At 44.2% G+C, this 26,096-nt stretch overlaps 1 protein-coding gene across 1 annotated transcript; it reads left to right on the top strand.

Moving 5' to 3' along the window:
- Positions 1–416: 416 nt before the first annotated feature.
- Positions 417–25,672, top strand: LOC311229261 (protein associated with UVRAG as autophagy enhancer-like; the record flags this gene model as incomplete). The annotated part of the gene is made up of 3 exons (XM_084315328.1): positions 417–509; positions 21,934–22,024; positions 25,569–25,672. The coding sequence occupies 3 exons, from the start codon at positions 417–419 to the stop codon at positions 25,670–25,672; spliced, it is 288 nt and encodes a 95-aa protein (XP_084171454.1).
- Between the last annotated feature and the right edge of the window lie 424 nt (positions 25,673–26,096).

The raw sequence follows: 26,096 nt of genomic DNA on the forward strand, positions 1-26,096 counted from the left end.
AGGAAAGGATGAGGACAAAGCTGTCGGACATGGAAGGGAGATCACGGAGAAATAACATCAGGCTATGGGGACTGAAGGAAGGAGTCGAAGAAGAATCGATGGCCCGATATGTGGAAACGCTTATCAAGAAGGAATTGAAAGAGACGGGACTGGACAAGATGGAGATTCAGAGGGCCCACAGGGCGCTTGCTCCGAAGCCACACGTGGGCAGACCCCCGAGAGCGGTGATTATTAACTTTCTGAGATTCGAGGTAAAGGAATTGGTACTCAGAACCGCGTGGAGCAAGAAAATAGAGATCGAGGGGAAAAGGCTGTCGTTTGACCACGACTACTCAACAGAGGTGGCAATAACACGCCGAAGCTACGCGGGGCTTAAGAGAATTCTGAAGGACAGCGGAATAAGGTTCCAATCGCCCATGATCTCGCTGCGGATTCACTGGAAGGAGGGGACCGTGACATACGCGACGGCGATGGAGGCGGCGAAGGAGATGAGACGGAGGGGGATGGAGGTAGCGGAGGAAGGAGACGGGAGGAAGGAGACGGGAGGAACGAGGTCGAGCCGACGCTGAGCCTACAACGGAGAATGGAGAAGGCACGTGGGTGGACCAGGGTAGGAGACCGGGGTCCTGGAGCGGAGAGAGGAGGGCCGGAGTAAACCGAGGCAGACCGAGGGCGGAGGCAGATGAGGAGGCGAGAGATGGGGACGGAGAGGAGGAGATGAGAGGAGACACGGGGAAGCGAACGGGATGAGTACAAACACAAGGAATGGAATAAGCAGCCCAGATAGAAGCAATGTATAAGAACTGACGAAGCATATGCATGAACACGCACTACAAACGCTGCAGAGGTAAATAATTAAGAATGTAATTAGGCAACAACATGACCAGGACGGGGGGAGAAAACGAGGGTATACCAACAGTGGCCAGTAGAGGGAGCCGGCACTCCAGCGAAAGCCTAGGGGTGATGCCCCAGAGGGGACACACAAGCACAATGAGACCGCAGGCATTACGAATGAGGATAATTACAGGGGCGAACAGACATGTCCCGGCTATAAACAATGCATAATGCCTAATGAAACACATACATGAACACACATTGCAAGTATCACAGATGGAAGTAATCAAGAAGATAAATATGCAGCACATAGATAGATAAACAAAATACATGGGCGCACACAGAGGATACCACACGTTTGACTGGGTGGAAGGAGGGGCAATGGAACGTGTGACTCACATTAAGAGAGACCTAGGAGGTGGGGATCTTTGGACAGGAGGAAGGACATATAGAGCACTTTGACCAGGAGCTCGAACGCACTAAACAGCACGAATGCTGGACAATTATAGTGAGAAGATGGGGGCCAGGGCTTCAGGCCCCCACGCCGCTAGGGAGAGCCCTCTCACTAAGAGAGCCGTTACTCTCCACCCGCCAGCAGGGGAGAGGGGGGGGACACAGGGAACCCCCGAACACCTTGGGAGCACTTTATGTAGAGTTTATGTTTTTCTTTTTTGTTAACTATTATGGGTATACGGTAAAGAGAGCGGAGGCTACAACCGAAGGTAAAACTGTATGTGACATGGGGGGGACTGACAGACGAGCAAAGAAGAAAGATGACAAAGGTTAAAGGTATAAAAATGATGTCGTTGAACGTAAATGGAATGAATAATCCAATAAAGAGGAGTAAAGTGATGTTGAAATGTAGAAAAGTTGAGATGCAAGTGGTATTTTTGCAGGAGACGAATCTTATAGCACAGGAACACGAGAAACTGAAAATATTTGGATATGAGAATGCATATTATAGTTCCTTTAAACAGACCCTGAGGAGAGGAGTAGCAATATTAATCAAAAACACAGTGAAATTTGAAATGGTCAAAGAAATAAGGGACAAGGAGGGGAGGTTTGTTGTGGTGAAGGGGAAAATGGAGGGACAGATGGTTACGTTAGTAAATGTATATGTCCCCCCCGGAGAGTGAGAGATGTTTATTTGAGACCATTTATGACATGATAGCAATGGAATTGGAAGGGATCCTGATATGTGCAGGGGATTTTAATGTGGTATTGAATCATGACATGGACACTACAAGTACTAGGAAAGGGAGACCACAAATTAGTAGGTATATGAATATACAAATGGCAGAAATGGGAATTACAGACGTTTGGAGGGGCATGCACATGTTGGACAGGGAGTACACGCACTACTCACATCTGCACGCGACATATTCGAGAATAGATTATTTCCTTATGACGACGGGGGATAGCTACAGGGCAAAGGAATGCAGAATAGGGGTGGCGGACATATCAGACCACAGTGCGACATATCTGACAGTAGACCTTGAGGGTAGACGGAGGAACACGATCTGGAGACTAAATGTGGGACTATTGAATAATAAGGGATTGGTAAGTGGAATTAAGGAGGAGATATAAGGAGGAAAATGACAACGGGGAGGTCGACCCGAAATTTTTTTTTGTATCCACTTTTTCTCCCATTTTCTATATTTTCTCCCATCCCAATTTCGTATCATCCAATTCAACCCTCCCTTGTCACGGACGCTGTTTCTTGCCTCCCACAAGCCGGCTGCAATGTGGACTAAGTCATACATAGCACAAGTCCCCTCCGGTACTCGAGGTACCAGCAGTCGCATCTTTTCACCTGCGCAGCTCGATCTCTCAGTGGCGAGGAGTAACGCGTGGGAGGCTCACGCTGCCCCCGACACTTCCTGATTCTACTGCGCAGGCGTACCAACCGACCTGTAGGAGTCGCTGTCCACAACGCCCGATCCCCACCCATCAGTTTCCCACCCCCTAATACGGCCAATGTGTATTAGTACGGACGACCAGCTAAACTGAAAGCAATGTGGATCGCTGGGCTCGAACAGGCGAGCCCAGCGTCTCCAGTATTCGTGGCGAACGCCTTGCCCACTACCCCACGTAGCCGCCCATGTCGACCCGAACATTCTATGGGACACACTGAAGGCGGTAATAAGGGGCAAATTGATGGAGAAAGCAGCACTATTGAAGCGAGCCAGAACGGAGACATATCACAATCTGATAGGAAAGCTGAAGGAATTAGAGGGGAAGCACCAGATCTCAAAAGAACAGGAAATCAAAGAAGTAAGGGCCAAGATAAATAGGGAATTATTGATGGAAATAGAAAAGAAAGGTTTATGCAAGGTTTATGAAGCAGACGTACTATGAGGGGGGGCCAAGGGCGACTAGACTGTTAGCTAGGAGAATTAGGACGCAACAGAAGTTAAACACGATACACACAATAAGAGATACAAAGACTAACGAAATATTGAGAGATCCAGCTGAAATAGAGAGGACATTTAGAGATTACTATAAGACACTATACACACAACCAATAGCAGCGGGAGAAGAGGAAATAGACGCTTTTCTAGAGAAGCTAGAGTTACCATCAATAGGGGTAGAACAGAATGAAGAATTAAATAAAATAATTACAGAACGGGAACTGGAAGAGGCAATTAGTAGAGCAAAGAATAGCAAATCTCCGGGGAGTGACGGATTCCCATCGGAATTCTATAAAACATTTAGATTAGAACTAGCGCCCATGTTAGGAGCGGCATTCAGGCACACGATGGAAGAGGGCAAAATGCCACCCTCATGGAAAGAAGCCATAATCACCACGATACCGAAAGAAGGGAAGGATAGAGAATTATGTAGTAGTTTCAGACCTGTGTCCATACTCAACGTGGATTATAAGATGTATACGTCAATAATATCAAAGAGATTCGAGATGTTTATGCCAGACATCATAGATGAAGATCAGACTGGATTCATTAAAGGGAGACGCAGGACAATGTAAGAAAGACATTACACATAGTGGAGGAGATACAAAAGCAGGGTGGGAGTGCAGTACTGATTAGCCTAGATGCAGAAAAGGCATTCGACAGTGTTAGATGGGTATTTTTATATAAGGCACTAGAGAAATTCGGACTAAACGAAAGGGCAATGAAGACGGTCAAGGCACTATATCAGGAGCCGACAGCGAAAATTAAGGTGAATGGCAGCCTGACAGATAGAATCAGACTGGATCTCCTCCACACTGCCTGTGAAGCTTTTTTCCCTATTGTTAGGTTTTAGTGAGTTTTTCCTTACCTTTGCGTGGGGTATGTCTGGGAGTGCTTGCATTATTTCATTTATTTGCATTCATCTAAAAATGTTTGGACCTTATGGTGTTCTTGTTCTGTTCTTGACTTATTGTTATGTTTTCTTCTTGACTTGTTTAAAGAAGACGTGTACGGCCCATGGGGACATTAACGTGTGTTGTCGGGCCCTATAAATAAATTTGATTTGATTTGATTTGATTTGAGAGGGCTACCAGACAGGGCTGTTGTCTATCGCCGACACTTTTCGACGTTTTCATAGAACCATTGGCACAACTGATCAGACAGACCGAGGACATCAAGGGGATAGAGATAAAGGGGACGGAACACAAATTAGGCCTATTTGCGGACGACGTGATAGTATACATGAGACAACCAGATACAAGCTTCCCGGCACTGATGGATCTACTGAAGGAATATGGCCACTACTCAGGATACAAGCTAAACGTGACAAAGACACAGACCTTAGCGTGGAACTATACTCCAACGACAGAAATTAGGGAAGAATACGGGATAAGGTGGGACATGGACAGGATTAAATACCTAGGGGTGAACATCACGAGAGGAGTTGGGAAGTTGTTTGAGGCGAATTATACACAGATCAATCAGAACATCAAGAGAGACTTAGAGAGATGTACAGTAATGCCCCTGGACTTCAACTCAAGGATAGAGGTTATTAAGATGAACATACTACCAAGGTTACTATACCTGTTTCAGTCTCTACCCATACAGATACCACAGAATCAATTCAGGGAGTGGGACAGACTGGTGTCGAGGTTCATATCGGCAGGGAGAAGACCACGGGTCAGATATAAAACTCTACAGCTACCAAAGGAGAAGGGGGGAATGGCAGTACCCAGCCTACAAGACTATTATTATGCAGCACAGCTGAGAGCAGTGACGTGCTGGTGCAACGACAACTATGAAGCTAGATGGAAAGACATTGAAAAAGAAGGGGGGGGATACAAAGTACAGGTTCTGGTAGGGGATAGGGAACTATTCAAGGAAAAAGAGGAACTGTTAGATCCAATTACCAAGTGCACTTTGATTATATGGAACAGAGTAGTAAAAACACACAAGTTAGGGAAGCAGTCAGGGGTTCTGAGATGGGTAGCACACGACAAAAGGTTCGAGCCAGGGAGGGTGGACCATGGATTCAGGAGCAGAGCACCGCCCGGGACACCAAACATGTAAGACAAAGAAACAGCATGAGCAAACAATTATGATAAACAATGTAAACTAAGTGTGCACTAACTTAGGACCTTGTAATATATCATAATGCAAATAAAGATGGAAGTATGGTATATGAAACAATAATAATGTGTGGTGTCATTATTTGATTTGTGTATGGGTATTATGGATGTTAAACAATGCATAAGGACCAAATGAAAAGAAAGGGAGTGTAGTGAGGGGGTGTAGTAGTTACCGACATTAGTGCTGATGTGCGGCAAATGGTGTGGCCGTCACAACAGGACTTTAGAAAGGCAGGTGCCCAAAAAGGAGAAAAGGGCATCAATTATTAAATGCAATGCGAGCGTGCACTGCGCGTGAGCCCAATTTTTGGGGTTAATACAAGTCTATGGTACATTCAGTTTCACCGATAGATGTCACCAAAACTACAGTGTCCCTTTAATAACACAATATGCGCTCCAGACCAACAGCTGCGGGCGGCATGCCGAAATTAACACGCTGTGTTGAGAGAGCAAGAGAGAGAGCGAGAGAGAGAGAGAGCGAGAGAGCGAGAGAGCGAGAGAGAGAGAGAGCGAGAGAGAGAGAGAGAGAGAGAGAGAGAGAGAGAGAGAGAGAGAGAGAGAGAGAGAGAGAGAGAGAGAGAGAGAGAGAGAGAGAGAGAGAGAGACCGCATTAACTCACTTGTTTAGTTGAAACGTGGTCCAGGTCAGGAGGGCTTGATGAAGTATTATGTCCACTGTCCCACAGTCACAGACTGTTGTCTTGATGTATATCCACTGTCCAGACTGCATCCAGCCAAATAGCTTCTTTAGCAGTTAGCACAACACAAGTACTGATGAGCTGTGTCTACTGTCTTTGCCCATTTCCGCGTCGAACAGCCTTTAAACTACCTGGCGTTCTATCGCCATGCTCTAAGACAAACTCTAACCTTAACCAACTTTGAAAGAGTGCCTAAACTTAACCGTCGAAAGAACTTGCCGTCACGCTCTAAGACAAACTCTAACCTGAACCTACTTCGAAGAGTGGCTAGGCTTAACCAGTGTAGAAACTGGCGTCGGCCAATCAGAGAGCGTCTGCCAGAAATGCGGCTACGGAAAGTATACAGGCGTCTGGCAGCGCGCGGTTTACATCATCTCATCATCACCTACCCACGTGCTATGCGTAAATAATAGGTCCTTCCAGGAGAGGGGTAGGGGCATTTATCTCTCTTTCTTTACCTAATATTTAGATTCTATCATGACATATTTCATTTGGAAGGGCAGGGCAGTCTATCTATATGTGCAACAGTAAAAAAAAATAAAAAAGGGGCATAAAAAGGGCACTTTCTAATGAAAAATGAAAAAGGCAGGTGCCCGGGCACCCCTTCACGTCTATGTGTGCACGTGCCTGCAATGCAGTAACAAGTAAAATACACTAAAATTACAGAAAAAGGTATAGTACACTTAAGAAAACAAGAGCAAGGTGCAATATAAAAGAGGCAAGAAAATAGATAAAAAGTCCAGAGTAACAGCAAACGTAGTGTACAACTGGCGGCTAACTCTGGTCAAAGGCCAGGGAAAAGAGGTGCGTTTTAAGCATCGATTTAAAAGCTTCTAGGCTCTGGGCAGATCGTATGTGGGGGGGGGGGGAGGCTGTTCCAGAGTCGGGTGGCAGCGAAGGCTCTGTCTCCCCTGGTTTTGAGCCTGGTCCTGGGCACCTCCAGCAGCAGCTGGTCAGCAGACCTTAGGGCTCTGGATGGTAAAGCGATTTGGATAAAAGCGCTATATAAATGCACCATTTACCATTTGAAAGGCGCTATATAAATCCAAGCTATTATCATTATCACTATTATTATTATTATAATACATTTTTTTGGTAGATCTTTTATTGTTTTTTTGCTACCGGGCAGTCCGGTAGAGAGAGAGAGAGGAAGAATGGGAGATAGATGGGGGAAGACATTCGGCAAAGGTCGCCGGGTCCGGGAGTCGAACCCGGGACGGCCGTGTTGCACCGCAGCGCGTGGTGCCACCCTGGTGCCCTATTATTATTATTATTATTATTATTATTATTATTATTATTATTATTATTATTATTATTATTATTATTATTATTATTATTATTATTATTATTATTATTATTATTATTATTATTATTATTATTATTATTATTATTATTATTATTATTATTATTATTATTATTATTATTATTATTATTATTATTATTATTATTATTATTATTATTATTATTATTATTATTATTATTATTATTATTATTATTATTATTATTATTATTATTATTTTGCTTCACGCACACAGCTGGCCCAGAGGGGAGGTTCCCCACACTGACTGTGTAATTAAACATGGAGTCTTTGTACATCAGATATAGACTTGAGTCCACACTGCAGCCACAGTGCACTCTCTAAACTCGCAGTTTGCCTCACAGTAAATCTAGCCTCGAATCTGCAGGGTGGCACAGTGGTTAGCTGTGGGGGCCTTTCTGTGTGGAGATTGCATGTTCTCCCTGTGTTCGCGTGGGTTTCCTCCAGCTACTCTGGTTTCCTGCATGGTAGGCAGGGACTACAGATGGAAACTAGCTCATTAGCTAACTCTGGCACATTTACATTGATCTGGAAACTGAAGATGTTGATTAATGTGCACTTTTCCGGGGTAAAAAAGTAAATAAAAATAACCTTAACCCTTTCACTGCCACACTACAGAAGGTTAACCCTTTACTATCACACTAGTTCAAGTTTCAAGTTTCTTTAATAGTTGTCATACAGAAGTACAGAATACTTTCATACAAAATGCTTCTTACTGTTACGCTCCAGAGACTGTGCTAGACAAGATAGTATCAAATAACATAGTATAGCATGTAATTTAGAAGAAGAAAATGAGGTCACAGTGTTCGGTATAGACATATGTACAATGTTCTGAGTTACCATATAATATACAATACTATGCAGTGTACTAATGTACAGTACTATATAGTGCAAAGCAGAAATGGGATGAGGTACAATTTAGGTACAATTTACAGTAAGGTGTACGAGTTGTAGTGCAATCCTTCATCAATAAATATAAAGTGTGGGGAGTGGGTGCTACAGTGTGTTTGTTTAAAGTGGGTGTGTGCTATAAAGTGTGTGGAGTGGGTGCTACAGTGTGTCTGTTTAAAGTGAGTGTGTGCGTGTGGATGTGTGTGCTATGTGCGTTTGGTGGTTGTTGTTCATTATTCGTTTAGCAGTCTGATGGCCTGGGGATAGAAGCTTCTTCTGAGTCTTTCTGTGCTCGCCTTGAGACTCCGGTATCGCTTGCCTGACCGCAGCAGTTCAAAGAGGCAGTTGTTCGGGTGACTGGAGTCTTTAATGATTCTCTTAGCCTTGCCCTTGCAACGCTTGTTGTAAATGTTCTGGAGGGTGGGGAGCCCCCCTCCAATTGTGCGTTTGGCTGAACGTGTCACTCTTTGTAGTCTGCTTCGGTCTTGTGCAGTGCTATTCCCAAACCAGGAGGTGATGTTGCCAGTCAAGATGCTCTCTATTGTACATGAGTAGAAGTTCTTAAGGATCTTCTGACTGACTTGGAACTTCCTTAGGCGCCTGAGGAAGTAGAGGCGTTGTCGTGCCTTCTTCACAACACTGTCAATGTGTGTGGTCCATGTCAAGTCCTCGGATATGTAGGCTCCGAGGTACTTAAAGCTGTTGACTCTCTCAAACGGTGCCCCGTCGATGCTGATGGGACCGGTAGCCGTCGGTAGTGTGATAGTAAAGGGTTAACCTTCTGTAGTGTGGCAGTGAAAGGGTTAATGTCGTATATTTCTAAATGAAAACATGAGATACTTCATTAACCTTCTGTGTATTGTCGCAGTGAAAGGGTTAACCGTTTTGGTAATGAGGCAGTGAAAGGGTTAACATCACCCAAGTCAAGAATTCCAATACAGTATGTTATTTACATGGTCTAGGAAGGTCAACATTTGCAACCATGAGCTGCTCTCTTCCCAAAGCCAGACTCTGACTCAAACTTGTGATGTTCATCAAGTATACAGTCTGGAGCTCCTTCATGGACAATGAATGGGAAACTGATTTTGAGTTTTATTTTTTCATAGTATTATTCTGAAACAGTTCTAAAACAGAAAATGTTCCCATAATACTCATATAGACCCCCTGGATGTTCTCAGTGTTGTCTATACCAGGGGTTCTCAAACTTTTTTATACCGCGACCCCATTTTATTTAGGATTTTTTTTTGGCGACCCCACACTTAATGTATCGCGTAATTTCAACATGAAATTTTGCCAGAATAATGTTGCCAGAACATAAAAAAATTAAAACGTTTTTTTAAATACAAAAATGTGTATAAGTTTTTTACTTGCCAATGTGCAATAAGTATAAAGCACTGTCACCTACCCGTGACCCCAATTTGGGTCGCGACCCGTAGTTTGAGAACCACTGGTCTATATACCATCCTTCCCAATTCACTGTCTATGGAGCAGCCTCAGACATTATACTTGAAGACATCAAGTATAACGTTTTTGGATTTGGGAGAGTTTATCTTCATTAATATTTTGGGATTGTCTTAGACCAATGGAATAATGGCTCATTCTCATCTAATATGACAACCTCTAATAACGTGTATGAATTCTTAAAGTGGGCATAGTTCCCCTTTAACCCTTTCACTGCCACACGACAGAAGGAGCTAATGATGCTAATGATGGAGCATCGCCGTCGGTTGTGTGATAGTAAAGGGCTAACCTTCTGTATTGTCACAGTGAAAGGGTTAACCTTCTGTCGTGTGGCAGTGAAAGGGTTAATAAGAAAGTGTAGTAGAATCCTATCAATTATCTAAGGTTATTGTACAGTACAAGGAGGTCGCTAACTGGAAGGAGGAAAAAGGATCATAAGTGATAGAATTTGGTCTCCTCATCTGACTTCCAATATAGCCAGCAAGGAATAAACGTGCAGTCCAGACAAGCGAGTTCGAATTCAACTCATGGATTTATTTGTCTTGGCGGCCAAGAGTGAATAAAAAGGTTGCTTTTCACATACAAGGATTATCAGAATACATTAATCATGTCTGTTTTGTACAAAGGATCAACAAGGTTTGCATCTCAAAACCCCAACATGTACATACAACAGTCATCGTTAACATAAATGAAACTAGAGAATTTACTGTAAGCCCCTTTTCATATAAGTAAGCCTGGTTTCTAAGATAAGTTACATTCTATTCTAACCAACATAATGGGTCCATCCAGCCTACTTACATGAAAATCAGCCGACAGCATTTCTCTGGGTGGGGAGTGGGGGAGCCACAGACCTGGGAAGGGTCTGGGCTCCTGAATAACACTATGTTCGCTCTTATATACTATAATTTCCCACCAATAATAGCACATTTTACTAATACGTTTGGTCCAATCGAGTTGGTTCTTCAGGAAGGGCGGTCCGCCCCTCCCCCTGGTTTCCTCTGTGGGGGCTGACTGCCCCCACCTCCTCAATCTCCTGTGTGGGTCTTTCGGTGTGGTTCCTTTGATGAGTACAGAGGGGGGCGCTTTTGATGGCCCCCCTCCTTGGCTGCTCAAATCTCCTCTGACTGAATAAACATTCCTTCTATATGGTTATAGATGTCTAATATCACCCAAGTACAGTCAGTGCTTTCTAGACTGATACCAGACATCATGTGAGCCTACACCAACCTTTATTTACCAGACTCTGTAATATAACTGTGATACATATACCAGGATTCTTACTTCTGAATATCTATATAGATGTTTTTATTGGGTTCTTTATAGAGTTGTCAATCCAATCAAAGCCAATCAAGTATCATGCTGACATCTGCTATCATTTGGGTGTGACTTTTCAGTTTCTTTGTCCTAGTGTTGCTAGAGGGGGTTGAAATTACTCCCAGTTAAATAGTTCCTGCTGTTATCTGATGCAACTGTCTCTAGTATCGTTCCTCTTTTAGCCCTGCAGTCCACTCTGCTGCTAAAAAGTATACAAGGCGGGGTGCTCCAGTAGCACACCATGTTACCGCGCTCGCGCGGGACTCCGTGCTGCGTCACGGATCTGGTTGACTCCGAGTTCGATTCCCGGACTCGCCGTCATTTGCCGAATGTCTCCCCCTGCTCTCTCTCCCGTTTCACCCTGCAACTGTCGGTCATGCTTGACCAGGAAAGCGATAAACGCTAAAAAATAAAGTTTAAAAAAAAAAAAAAGTATACAAGGCATAATGTTATGGTTTTCTAATTATTCACCCATATTAGTTATGGAATTCAAGGTCAATATCACCACAGTCCTCACTTTGGCAATCATTATTGTCATAATACAGTATATTGACTTGATTTTCTATACATACCAACCATACAACCTAATAACAAAATCATAATTTCTTTCAAATTTCTCAATTTTTCTTTTTTCTCACATTCTTTTTCATTATTCTTTGGTACATATCATCAATGAGTTTTTGCTCCTCAAGGCTCATTAGCCAGAGGCCCACCTTTTAAACAATAACTTTTGAGTTATTGAAAACAATAAAACAATTTCTTTTAATCTACAAATTATACATTAAAATATAATAAATCACAAATTTAAAACCCAATTTCCTTAATCTATATGAAAGTCTGTTTCCACACTCTTTTAGATGATCTGGTTGAGAGAAACATACATTAGTATCACAGTATTAATTTTACATTCATTTTTTCTTCTCCTGCTAATTCTTTTCTTTCCTAAAACAGCACAATCACATCTGCATAATCCATCAATTGGTCTTCTCATCTATCCACCCCCCTTATGACCATAACATGGTCATATAACCTTACCTCCTCGTCGTCACCAGTCGGGCAGGGAAGGTGTAGAAACACTCAAGGAGAAGAAAATTTCACCACCTCCTCACTTTGGCCATAATCTATGTGTATGCGTCTACCCTGCGTTGTGTTAATCTTTCTGCCCTCTGCCTGCGCCTTCTACCAAATCACATGTGCACAAACAGAGTCCATCAGTAGCTACTGTTCAGTTACCTCCCGTTCTCCATACCAACCAAATTTCACATTCCACAGAGGCCCTTGCTCACCTATTCTGCACAGGTCCAGACCGGCCTTGCCTCCCCCTTCCCCCCATGCTAGCCAGCCTCAGCCGTAGCAACTGTTTGTAGGCCTGTGATCCCGTCACATTTTGACCTATGACTGTCCTTCCTCGGATTTACAGACGGTTCTCCCAGTCTGGATGCTTCCCAAACCTGTGTCTGTTTTGGCCTCTGTTCTCGGGGCTATGATGAAGGAGGGGCTAGCGTCCACAAGCGACCTCGTTCCACAATCTAACAATTTCCCACAGGAAATAACTGAACAGGTTCACTCCACTGTGTCGTAATCTAATGAAATGTATTCATACTCAACATTTATGACTCCTCTACATGTGTCGTTCCGCTTCCCCCCCTCGACTGAATCTGTGAGGGAAAAAAACACAAAGCAAACCCTTTTACACACTACGTCAAATACTTTTAAGAGAAGCCAATGTTTGTAGTGATAAAGAAATACGCAAAAATGTTTATCTCACCAAGTCCACATGGCTTTTTTACATACAGTTACAGCTATGTTTGAAGTCTCACGGTGTTCCATTAGACATACCAATTGAACACCACAGATACCACAAATTCTTCTATGAAAGAGAGACATCGAGAGGTTTTGTTTCAGATTTTTATCATCAATTACTAACGTCCTCGTATGAAACCCTCCAACTAGACTCTGTCTGGAGGAGGGATATACCAGACCTGGAAAATGACTTTGATTGGCAAGGAGCCTGGGCAAATGTCCGACTTACATCAAGGAACCCGGATCATCAACAAATCAATCTTAACTATATTCACAGGACATACTTGACTCCTATAAGACTGTGCAGAATGGGTCTTAAACAAGACTCCAAATGCTCCCAATGTACAAATGGGGACGAAGGGACATTTATGCACATGTATTGGGACTGCCCACCAGTTAAGGCATTCTGGAAAGATGTGACCCAACAATTATCAAAACTCGTATCTTGGAATATACCTGTACACCCCTCGGTATTACTATTGAATGATGTTTTTGAGTTTGCAGTAAATCCACAGCTAAAGAGATTGGTTTTATCGGGTATCACAGTAGCTAAAAAGCTGATCGCATCACGCTGGTTTCAACCGGAAAAAATGTGCCGGAAAGTTTGGTTTCTTACATATCTCGATGTGATTTATCAAGAAATATCTACAGCAAGAATTGTGGGTCTCAATGAATCCAAAATGTCAATGTGATTAGAAGTGGTGGAGAGAATAAAAGCTAGCTAGGGGGGGGTTCGAGCTGGAGCATATGTGTGTAGGTTTTTAGATAACAGGTATTAGGGGTATATCTTATATAAGACAATTAACTAAAATGTGATTTCATTGGATGTGCTCTGACAATTAATGCTTGTATATCTTATCGTGTGTTGTCATGTTTGTTTATGTGTTTGTTTAAAAAAAAAAGAGAAGCCAATGTTAATTCATATGCAAATGTGATGGAGCCACTTAGCTTTTGTTGACATTCTGTCCTGACACCATTACTCCTGCCACCAGCTCTCTCCTCTCACACCCAGACCATGAAAAGCAGATTAGAAACAAAAACGAAAGACAAATAATTAACAAAATATCCCAATAAACCTTTCCTTCAACCACATGTTTTGCATACAACAGTAAAGAAATAAAACTAACAAGCACCAAACATTAAAATTAACGGTTTTTTAAAAAGAAAAGAAAAACCCAAAATAAATCCCCCTATTACACCCGTGACAGACCACTTGTGAATGCTCCATGCACACCAAGAAAATATTAAAGGAATAAAAACAACAAGCCTCAAACTTCACATGCACACAACCTCTTAACTCATCATCATCAGCCCAGAAAACTACAGATTAAAAAATAGAAAAGAAACCTAAAAATCTAGACTTAAACGCTCATCCACACATAACAGTGGCTGTTAACTTCTAAGACATTCAAAAGAAATAAACTTGAATGAAAGCAGTGTATCAAAACCACCACCGCTTTTAAAATAAAACCTAAATCTTGACACTCAAACCAAGTGAAATGATACAAAGTAAACGCTTTCATCCAACATCCCACAGCCATACAACACATTCAATTCTGAAAATTAGAGTTCTCAGAAAGGAAGGAAAAGCTAAAACCAATCACTAAAAGTGGTCAGTTGGCTCACCACAAGACCCAACATCCTGTCTATAGTTAGGCCTAACCAGATAACAGACTCTGTCTACTATCTGTCATCCCCAGCCTCAACATTCACCAAAAAGAAAAACACAGACAATAACAGACCACTCTCATCATTCACAGTCACTCAGATCATTCCAACCACCATCTCTTCCCAACATATAACACATCTCATAAACAAATACTTTCAACCTTTTAATCAACCACAGACAAGACACTTGGACAAGACACTGGTTAGTATCTCTTCCTGCCTCACTCAGCTTTCCCTGTACTCAACCCTAGGCTAACCCAATATACTTCACTTAGAATCCTACCCTCACTTTCAAGATGGACTGGAACCCATCTTTAATTCAAACCTATCCATGCATTCCAGTGCACAGGCAGTCTCAAATCATTCCCTCACCAAATAGTCACCATTCAAAAGTCATAAACCAATTGAATGATCATCTTATTGATTTTTATCGCTCGCCCTCCAGCTGTTTCCTGAATTAGCCCCCTGTCTCATCCTCCTGTCACCTCCTGTCTCCCTCATGCTGCCCCGAATTAGCACCTTATCTTCCTGTCTCCCTCATGCTGCCTTTGATCATGAATTGACCCCTTAAAACCATGTCCTGTGCCCCTGTTGTAAAAATAGCTGTCATCTGTTATCACCTTCTGACCATTCTCCCTCATCTTCACCAGCTGTGACCTCCCTCCTGGCGCATCTAATCTGACCAGGCCTGCGCTTTGACCCTTTTAACCTCCTTCCAGTTAAGAGTACCCTCCTCCCGTTCGGATGCATTCCTTGCCCTACTTAGATGCACCTCTCCCCGTAAGGTTTAGGTAGTCCGTTACGACGGTACAACCAGCCTTAGCTGCCTTGCCCGCCGCCGGGCCCCTCTCCCCCAACAGATCAGGTCTCCACTTCCAGGCTAAAGTCTCCTCAGGAACGGAAGAAGTCCCCTTATTTTTACCTTCAGGTGCAGTTTAAGTCTGGGACCCTTTCCAATCTTAGGAGTGACAGTCCAGATTCCTCTGACTTGACACCCCTTACCCTTCTGCTTCCCAGTGGTTCTTTTCAAACCTGCTAATCACAGAAGCACAACTCGCCTACTAACGCATTCGGTTTCGGCTTACTGTGGCCTGACTGTACATTGAGCCAGATGCATTTATGCCAACACTGTCCAGTCACCTCACAGTCCCACTTCCTGCGTTTCTGTGACTATAAACAGGGTCATAACGCTCTCTGACCGGCCGGTGACGCAGTCGATAGAGATCTCATAGTCCATCATCAAGTCAGGACCCCAAGCAGCTAATTGTCCGTAGTACCTATCAGCCACTCAGTTTTGAAACCTACGGTCTGATCCCCACCCCACTTGCTATGGGTATGGAAACTTTGACCGTTTTCACCAGCCTAGCCTGTTCCCAGCAGGTGCTGTGCCCCCTCCGGTGCACTGCCCCACTTCTAGGTGTGGACCGTCGTCCACGTACCACCCAGTGCCCACACTAACTTACATGCAACGTTTCCTGGGCCGACTAGACGGTAACACAGTAAGATGTTGGTCATCTTGCCAGACACGAGGGCCTTCAGTATCTCCCCAGCGACTATAGAATGGATTTAACGTGCCCAGGGAATCTTCCGATTCCACCGCCGCCTGTTACGGAGTAGAGGTTCGGGGAGCCTACCCCCTCCCTACTCCGTCATCCTGTCATAAAACAGCCACTGTAAGCAACAGCTGCCCCGCTTGACCCCCCTCGGGCATATAACGTTATCAACTCCCTGCTGTAAAGATATTCTAGGTCCCTCTCGTGAGTGTAACAGCGATCATAAACAACAGGTTTTAGCAACCCCCGCGGCTTCCCGTGACCTATGCAGGGCCTCCTGTAATAAAACCCCATTCTGCACTGCCCCCTGGGTTTGAATAAAACACACATTCCTACTGCTTCCAGGGGAAGTCTAAACACCCTCCCCCCAGAGGTTAAGTAGCACCTATTTGCAACTTCACCTAGTCACAGACAGTGTCCTAAGTACAGATAACCACGGAATAAAAACAATCATTTCAACTACTGTAAACACAATCATATCAAAATTAAAACAGCCTATATAAACCAATGGCATTCAAGATTTAACATACATAAACACCATATCAATTCTCTACAAACGTGCACAACCTAAACAGTTTCAACTCAACAGTGTGACTCTATTTAAGTTAACAATGTTATTAAAAATGTCAACAAAAAGTAAACAGACTGCATATCACAGATATAAGCATCACACATGTGGTTAGACATCATTAGTGGATAGTTCCCCCATGCTAAGACTAAAAAACTGTAAACCGGTCGTTCTGGGAACGTTCACTCGGTCCATATGTGACACATGATCCTAATGTAGATGCATCAATTGAATACAATGCAAGCAATACATCATTTTCAGTGTAGAGCAGTTTACCAAATTCAGCCCATTGCCACTCTCAAACTACTGTCTATCTGTATATCATGTATGTCATAAACGTTATGATGAATTGAAAACGGGGGAACCCTGTCTCTGGTCTGCATCCCCTTAACAATTGTATGTATTTAGCTGTACTGTCTTCAATCAATCAATCAATCAAACCCCCCTTGGTTAAAAATATACCCTTGTGCCTAATGTGTATATGTATGGTTCCATCAAATACACTAACCCAGAGCAGCCAGGCTGAGAATCCCAGCCTTGTATAGGCCATGTATTAATTTTTGAATTCCCCCTTGATAGGCCACTGCCTTGTTTGCAGTCTAAGTAACCCTTTTATTGACTTCCTCCCATAATCTAATCATCATACATTACACATCTGTCCCCCTTGTTACACAACCATACAATATCAATATACAAATACAAACATTTCAATACATTGCCAAATATTTCCTCACCCGTTATTCATCCTCAGGGCGAATGAAAATGAAAAGCAGCGAGCCGCGTTGTAACGCGCATGCGCAGTAGCGCAAACGCACAGCAACCAATGTATACCGCAACAACGTACAACTATTATCACAAAACACTCCATTTCGTCCTAATACAATGCCACGACAACCACCGCGTCCTCAAATACTTCCTAACCATCATTTTCAAAACTCCAATCATAACACATGTCGCCCGCAAACTCACAGAACAGTCGCACGCAAGCTAACAGCCTAGCCAGCCTGAATATGACGTCATCAACCTGCGACTGCTTCTCCATAACCACACCGTACACACATTTAATCCCGCATTAAATATAACCACTAATACGGCCATAATCATATCAACGAACCACTCGATTCGCTTCTTAACAACAATTCCTTCCACAGTGTTTTGTCAAATCTCTCACCTCGCCGCCTTATCGTCCCTAGATTTACCGCGGCTCTTCCACAGAGCTAAGCTAGTTAGCCCCAACTCCCAATATGACTCGCTTCAGACCCGTATCGTCCCGACCCACGTTAAACAACACAACAACCCCGGCCGAGTTTGCTATGATCACACATTGTTACACAAATACACAAATACATAAATACATAAATACAAACAAACCGACCCCCCGTACGAGACATCGATTACATGGCGCAACGCTTTCATAAGTACTCTGTTCTCTGTTCTCTGTACTCTGTTCTCTGCCTTATTGTACTCTATACTCTGTAACTCTGTCTACTCTGTAACTCTGTCTCATTGTACTCTATAGTATCATCACTCTGTGGTATCAGGGCTCATGTTCCCTGTACTCTGTTCTCTCTGTGGTACCAGGGCTCATATTCCCTGTACTCTGTTCTCTCCGTGGTATCAGGGCTCATATTCCCTGTACTACGATCACGGTTCTCTCTGTGGTATCAGGGCTCATATTCCCTGTACTCTGTTCTCTCCGTGGTATCAGGGCTCATATTCCCTGTACTACGATCACGGTTTTCTCATCACACTCTTTACCTCACCCTATAATCTTCTCTTTAAGATCTGACTACTCTGCATTGTCCATCACTGTCCATAGTCACCTCACAGTCCCACTTCCTGCCTTTCTGCAACTATAATCCACGTTCTACCGCTCCTCGCCGTGTCCCCTCAAGTATCTTACCTATCCCTAACCTATGTGCTTTGGGTCCCCCTAAGCTATTACTTTCAACAAAAATAAAAAAAAATTACTATCCCCCTGTCCACAAGGGCCTGGCACCAAACACCCTGCCCGTACTTATTGCCATAAACCTCAAGCGAACAGGCCGGGAACGGCCTCCTGTGTCTAAATAACCACACAATACATCAAAAGCACATGATTGTATATTTACTGCACAACAAGCGCAATCCCTTTACCGTTGGACAGTCTAACCTAAACACCGCTCCCCCATTCCTGTACGCAAAGGCTATATTCACCCCGGGCCCCAACTAGTGGCCTACTACACAACCAGTCTCCATCCATCCTCTGGTCCTCCATCCAGACAGCAAAACCCTGCACTGCAAACCCACTAATGAAACGCATCAACCCCCGGCTCTTTTCCTGGATGTCCCCAACGTACAAGCAGGGCCGTGGCTCTGAGCAGCCAGCCACACAAACCTCACTGCACATCTTCAGGGGGGGGCACAACAGGGCGGGTGAAACGGCACCATTTCTGTAGTAGAATCCTATCAATTATCTAAGGTTATTGTACAGTACAAGGAGGTCGCTAACTGGAAGGAGGAAAAAGGATCATAAGTGATAGAATTTGGTCTCCTCATCTGACTTCCAATATAGCCAGCAAGGAATAAACGTGCAGTCCAGACAAGCGAGTTCGAATTCAACTCATGGATTTATTTGTCTCGGCGGCCAAGAGTGAATAAAAAGGTTGCTTTTCACATACAAGGATTATCAGAATACATTAATCATCACATATAACAGTCATCGTTAACATAAATTAAACTAGAGAATTTACTGTAAGCCCCTTTTCATATACGTAAGCCTGGTTTCTAAGATAAGTTACATTCTATTCTAACCAACATAATGGGTCCATCCAGCCTACTTACATGAAAATCAGCCGACAGCATTTCTCTGGGTGGGGAGCGGGGGAGCCACAGACCTGGGGAGGGTCTGGGCTCCTGAATAACACTATGTTCGCTCTTATATACTATAATTTCCCACCAATAATAGCACATTTTACTAATATGTTTGGTCCAATCGAGTTGGTTCTTCAGGAAGGGCGGTCCGCCCCTCCCCCTGGTTTCCTCTGTGGGGGCTGACTGCCCCCACCTCCTCAATCTCCTGTGTGGGTCTTTTGGTGTGGTTCCTTTGATGAGTACAGAGGGGGGGGGCGCTTTTGATGGCCCCCCTCCTTGGCTGCTCAAATCTCCTCTGACTGAATAAACATTCCTTCTATATGGTTATAGATGTCTAATATCACCCAAGTACAGTCAGTGCTTTCTAGACTGATACCAGACATCATGTGAGCCTACACCAACCTTTATTTACCAGACTGAAACTCTGTAATATAACTGTGATACATATACCTGGATTCTTACTTCTGAATATCTATATAGATGTTTTTATTGGGTTCTTTATAGAGTTGTCAATCCAATCAAAGCCAATCAAGTATCATGCTGACATCTGCTATCATTTGGGTGTGACTTTTCAGTTTCTTTGTCCTAGTGTTGCTAGAGGGGGTTGAAATAACTCCCAGTTAAATAGTTTTGTCCTGGCCCACCTGAAGCTCATCACAGATCCTGTGCTGGACCCGCTGCAGTTCGCGTACAGAGCCAACAGATCCACAGAGGATGCTGTGAACATGGCTCTGCACTACACGCTGGAACATCTGGACTACGCGGGCAACTATGTCAGGATCTTGTATGTGGACTTCAGCTCGGCCTTCAACACCATCCTTCCACCCATCCTGGAGCACCAGCTATCCCTGCTGCAGGTGCCGGCCTCCACTCGCAGGTGGATTACCGACTTCCTGTCCAACAGGTCTCAGCGGGTGAGGCTGGGGAAGAGCATTTCCAGCTCTAGGTCCACCAGCACCGGTTCCCCGCAGGGCTGCGTTCTTTCCCCACTACTGTTCTCCCTGTACACCAACAGCTGTGCCTCTCTACACCCCTCGGTCAAACTCCTGAAATTCGCTGACGACACCACCCTGGTGGGTCTCATCTCCAGGGGGGATGAGTCGGCCTACAGGAGGGAGATCGAGAGGCTGCAGAGCTGGTGCAGCTGCAACAACCTGGAGCTCAACGCTCAAAAGACAGTGGAGATGGTAGTGGATTTCAGGAAGAAAGCAGCCCTGCCCCCTCCCATCATACTGGGAGGCACTCAGGTGACCTCCGTGGAGTCATGCCGATTCCTCGGCATGACCATCTACCGGGATTTGAAGTGGGAGCTTAACATCACGGGCCTGCTCAAGAAGGCCCAGGGGAGGATGTTCTTCCTCCGGCAGTTGAAGAAGTATAAACTGCCGAGGACCATGATGGCCCAATTCTACACGGCCATCATTGAGTCCATCCTCACCCACTCCATCATCTCCTGGTTCCCTGCTGCAGCGGCAAAAGATCTTGCCAAGCTGCAGCGGGTGATTCGCTCCGCGGAGAGGGTGATCGGCTGTCCCCTGCCCTCCCTCAGGTCCCTGCACGACTCCAGGGCGCTGAAGAGGGCGAGAAAGATCATGGCCGACCCATCCCACCCCGGTCACAGCCTCTTCACCCTGCTCCCCTCTGGGAGAAGGCTGAGGATCCCAAAGGCTGTGAAAGCTCGACACAGACTGAGCTTCTTCCCCTCAGCCGCCAGGCTGATCAATGCCTCAGGCCCCCCCCCCCCCCCCCCTCGGTACCCCCCCCCCCCCCCCCCCCCCCTCTGCCCCCAAGTGACACTGGCTAAATGACATTGACTGCACTGCACTAGTCCGTACTGGATCTCTGCACACTTCACTTTATATATATATATATGTATTTTATTTATTGATTAATCCCCCACTGCACTGTTTCGTTTCTTGTCTGTGTTGGTGTTTGTTTACTGTGAAAAAAGAAAAAATGCATACACTGTATTGCTGCAACAATTACCAATGTGTTTACACAAATGGCTCAATAAAGGAATCTGAATCTGAATCTGAATCTGAATCTGAGTTCCTGCTGTTATCTGATGCAACTGTCTCTAGTATCATTCCTCTTTTAGCCCTGCAGTCCACTCTGCTGCTAAAAAGTATACAAGGCATAATGTTATGGTTTTCTAATTATTCACCCATATTAATTATGGAATTCAAGGTCAATATCACCACAAAAGAATATGAAAACCACTGTATTATTTTAATGGCTGCATGCCTCCAGCACTTTTCTAGCAGCACGACACAAAGCCCTTTACAGTGGACTGAAGTGGGCAGTATGGGTAGCAGCTCCTCCAATGGGAATCAAACCCCCAACCCTGGCAGTGTTAGTACCACGCTCAGAGCACCAAGCACTCTAACCCACACAGGACTATATTTTGATTAGTATCCTAATTTGGATCCACAGCTGTGTCTGGCGAGAGGCTTCTTCTGCGAGCTGTGCAGGCAGGAGGACATTCTGTTTCCCTTCCAGAACCACATCTGTAGACGCTGCACAAGTAAGAACTCATCACCATGTCACATCCTTCAGATGTATTTTAAACCCTTAAATATGCCCTCCAGGTGTATTTTAAACCCTTAAAGATCCCCTTCAGGTGTATTTTAAACCCTTAAAGATCCCCTCCAGATGTATTTTAAACCCTTAAAGATCCCCTTCAGGTGTATTTTAAACCCTTAAAGATCCCCTTCAGGTGTATTTTAAACCCTTAAAGATCCCCTCCAGGTCTATTTAAGCCCTTAAAGATCCCCTTCAGGTGTATTTAAACCCTTAAAGATCCCCTCCAGGTGTATCTAAACCCTTAAAGATCCCCTCCAGATGTATTCTAAACCCTTAAAGATCTCATCCAGATGTATTCTAAACCCTTAAAGATCCCCTCCAGGTGTATTTAAACCCTTAAAGATCCCCTCCAGGTGTATTTAAACCCTTAAAGATCCCCTCCAGGTGTATTTAAGCCCTTAAAGATCCCCTCCAGATGTATTCTAAACCCTTAAAGATCCCCTTCAGGTGTATTTAAACCCTTAAAGATCCCCTCCAGGTGTATTTAAACCTTTAAAGATCCCCTCCAGATGTATTCTAAACCCTTAAAGATCCCCTTCAGGTGTATTTAAACCCTTAAAGATCCCCTCCAGGTGTATCTAAACCCTTAAAGATCCCCTCCAGATGTATTCTAAACCCTTAAAGATCTCATCCAGATGTATTCTAAACCCTTAAAGATCCCCTCCAGGTGTATTTAAACCCTTAAAGATCCCCTCCAGGTGTATTTAAACCCTTAAAGATCCCCTCCAGATGTATTTAAACCCTTAAAGATCCCCTCCGGGTGTATTTAAACCCTTAAAGATCCCCTCCAGGTGTATTTAAACCCTTAACCCCTTATGCCCGAGCAGTCTGGTACAGAGATAAATTTCACGCCATAAATAGATCAATACAGTCCGTATTAATTAATGTTGCGTTTCTTTTTCAAATGTAGCCCTAACCCTATCAAAACAGCAGTCAAAGTGTATATTTTTAGCACTACGTTTGTTTACCAATGATTTTAATCGCCAAAGCAGGAAAGCCGTTCACGGAAGGACAGTTTCTCAAGTTCAAGTTCAAGTTTCTTTATTAGTTGTCATACAGAAGTACAGAATACTTTTATACAAAATGCTTCTTTCTGTTTCGCTCCAGAGACTGTGCTAGGCAAAAATAGATAATAAAATAAGTATAGCAAGTATAAAATAGAAGTCAAGTATGTAGACAAAAAATTTCAGTATATATTATATACAATGCTCTATGTAGAGTAGAAGTAACTTAGTTACCATACAATATACTATACAGTGCAAAGCAGAAGTGGGATGAGGTAGAATTTAGTATATAATTGACAGTAAGGTGTAATGAGGTATGGGTTGTAGTGCAAATTCTTTATCGATAAATATAAAGTGTGCTTAGGTGTACTAAAGTGGTTAAAGTGGGTGCTGCAGTGAGTTGTATGTTTAAAGTGTGTGTGGATGTGTGTGCTGTGAGTGCATTTGATGGTTGTTACATAGTGTTATTGTTTGTTGAGCATCCTGATGGCCTGGGGATAGAAGCTTCTTCTGAGTCTTTCTGTGCTTGCCATGAGACTCCTGTATCGCTTGCCTGACCGCAGCAGTTCAAAGAGGCAGTTGTTTGGGTGGCTGGAGTCTTTGATAATTCTCTTAGCCTTGCCCATGCACCGCTTGTTGTAAATGCCCTGGAAAGTGGGAAGCCCCCCTCCAATTGTGCGTTCGGCTGAGCGGGCCACTCTCTGTAGTCTGCTACGGTCTTGTGCGGTGCTATTCCCAAACCAGGAGGTGATATTGCCAGTCACTATGCTCTCTATTGTGCATGAGTAGAAGTTCTTAAGGATCTTCTGACTGACTTGGAACTTCCTTAGGCGTCTGAGGAAGTAGAGGCGTTGCCGTGCCTTCTTCACAACACTGTCAATGTGTGAGGTCCATGTCAAGTCCTCGGATATGTGGACTCCGAGGTACTTAAAACTGTTCACTCTCTCAACCGGTGCCCCGTCGATGCTCAGGGGGCTGTAGTCCCTGACCCCCGACCTCCTAAAGAACCTTGACCTCCTCCAGGTAGGCCCTCTCGTCGTTTGCAGAGATCAGGCCCACCACTACTGTGTCGTCAGCAAATTTGATGATGTGTTGTTGTTCCGCTGTGCCAAACAGTCATGTGTGTGTACAGGGAGTAGAGGAGGGGACTCAGAACACAGCCCTGGGGGGCCCCTATGTTGAGAGTGATGGATGAGGAGGTGCAGTTGCCTGCTCTCACCACCTGGGGTCTGCCCATCAGGAAGTCCAAGACCCACTGGCAGAGGTCATAGTTCAAGCCCAGGTCCCTGAACTTGGCTATGAGTTTGGAGGGGACTATGGTATTGAATGCTGAGCTGTAGTCGATGAACAGCATTCTCACATAGTTCCCCTGCCTCTTGTCCAGGTGTGATGCTGCTGTGTGCAGCACATGGGCTATGGCGTCCTCCGTGGACCTGTTGGGGCGGTATGCAAATTGCAGGGGGTCCAGGTTGATGGGGAGGGAGGAGCAGATGTAGCTCTTCACTAGCTTCTCAAAGCACTTCATGGCTATGGAGGTGAGAGCTACAGGGCGGTAGTCGTTGAGGCAAGCAGGCTTGGATTTCTTGGGTACAGGGATAATAGTGGACTTCTTCAGACAGGTGGGGATGACAGCCTGTTCCAAGGACAGGTTAAATATGTCAGTGAATACCGGGGCCAGTTGGTCGGCACAGACTTTTAGGACGCGGCTGGGGATACCGTCCGGTCCTGCTGCCTTCCTGCTATTCACTTTCTTGAAGGTCCTCCTCATCTCATGTTCTGTTAACCTGAACACTGAGTCTCCATCAGCAGTGTCCCCCCCCTCCATTGCAGTTGATTGTAGGCTGGTGCTGTTATTCCCAGCCTCAAACCTCGCATTGAAGGTATTGAGATCATTTGCTAGGGAGATTGCATGTTGGATTGCATGTTGAAAGTCACTGACATTTTATGTCCAGACAAAAAAAGAGTTTGTTCCAAAATATCTCCCCATCACCGAACACAGTGGCAGAGCGGATTGGCGAGTTATCTGGTAACATTTACGATCAGCTACACGACAAAGCTAGAGGGTTCACTGCATTGCTTGATTATTAAAATAACAAAGACAAAATATTGTGCTTTCTTGTAGTTAGTAGTACTTGAATGTTGAAGTGGCCTTCCTATGATATGACAATACCAGCAGTGGCCCCACCCTACTCCAATTTGAGTTTGAGTTTATTTTAATGGTTAATATTTTGATAAAAGGTAATTTACTCTATTTTTATGGCATTTACACTTAAAGTAGAAAACTGTTTTTACAGTGTAGACTGTAGACCATCTCATAGAGGTGAAATATGCTATTTACATAAATATTGGCTTTACCACAGATTTAAAGATTTATTATAAAGATTTGTGACGGCAGAAAAACGTTTGACCTCCCTACTATAAGCCAAATGTACAAATGTGCTCTGTTTTGTAATGATGAAGTACTTGTCTTTTGTCTTTCAGTATGTAAGGCCTGCTTTCACAAAGACTGTTTTAGGGATGGGGGTTGCCCTAAATGTGCACGGATCCAGTCAAGAAGACAGCTCCTGAGAGAAAACAGCTCCTGAGAGAAAACAGCTCCTGAGAGAAGCCTGTTGGTAGCTTCAGACCAACAGAAACTGATCTTTGACAAGGAGGAAAGGAATGGATTAGTACAAGATGTTTTTCATCCTGCCCTTGAGCAAGGCACTGAACCCCCAAAAACTGTTCCAGGGGTGCTGCACTGCAGGCAACCCTGTGCTCTGACCTCTCTCTGATGAAATGCATATGTGTGGGTGGGGGACTGTGGGCTAGATCCACAAAGAATGGATTGCACAGTGCTAGTTGCACCCTTACTTACAATTCATTATGAATTGAAAATGGGGGACCCTGGTGTAAACAAGACGAAAGTCTTTCTCTGGTCTGCATCCGCTTAACAATTGTGTGTATTGTGCCATACTGTATTGCAATCTGTTAATAACATTTTCATTCAATCAATCACCGTGCAGATTG

The sequence above is a fragment of the Notolepis coatsorum genome (genome assembly GCF_963971535.1).
Source record: "Notolepis coatsorum genome assembly, chromosome: 5".
Classification (NCBI taxonomy): Eukaryota; Metazoa; Chordata; class Actinopteri; order Aulopiformes; family Paralepididae; genus Notolepis; species Notolepis coatsorum.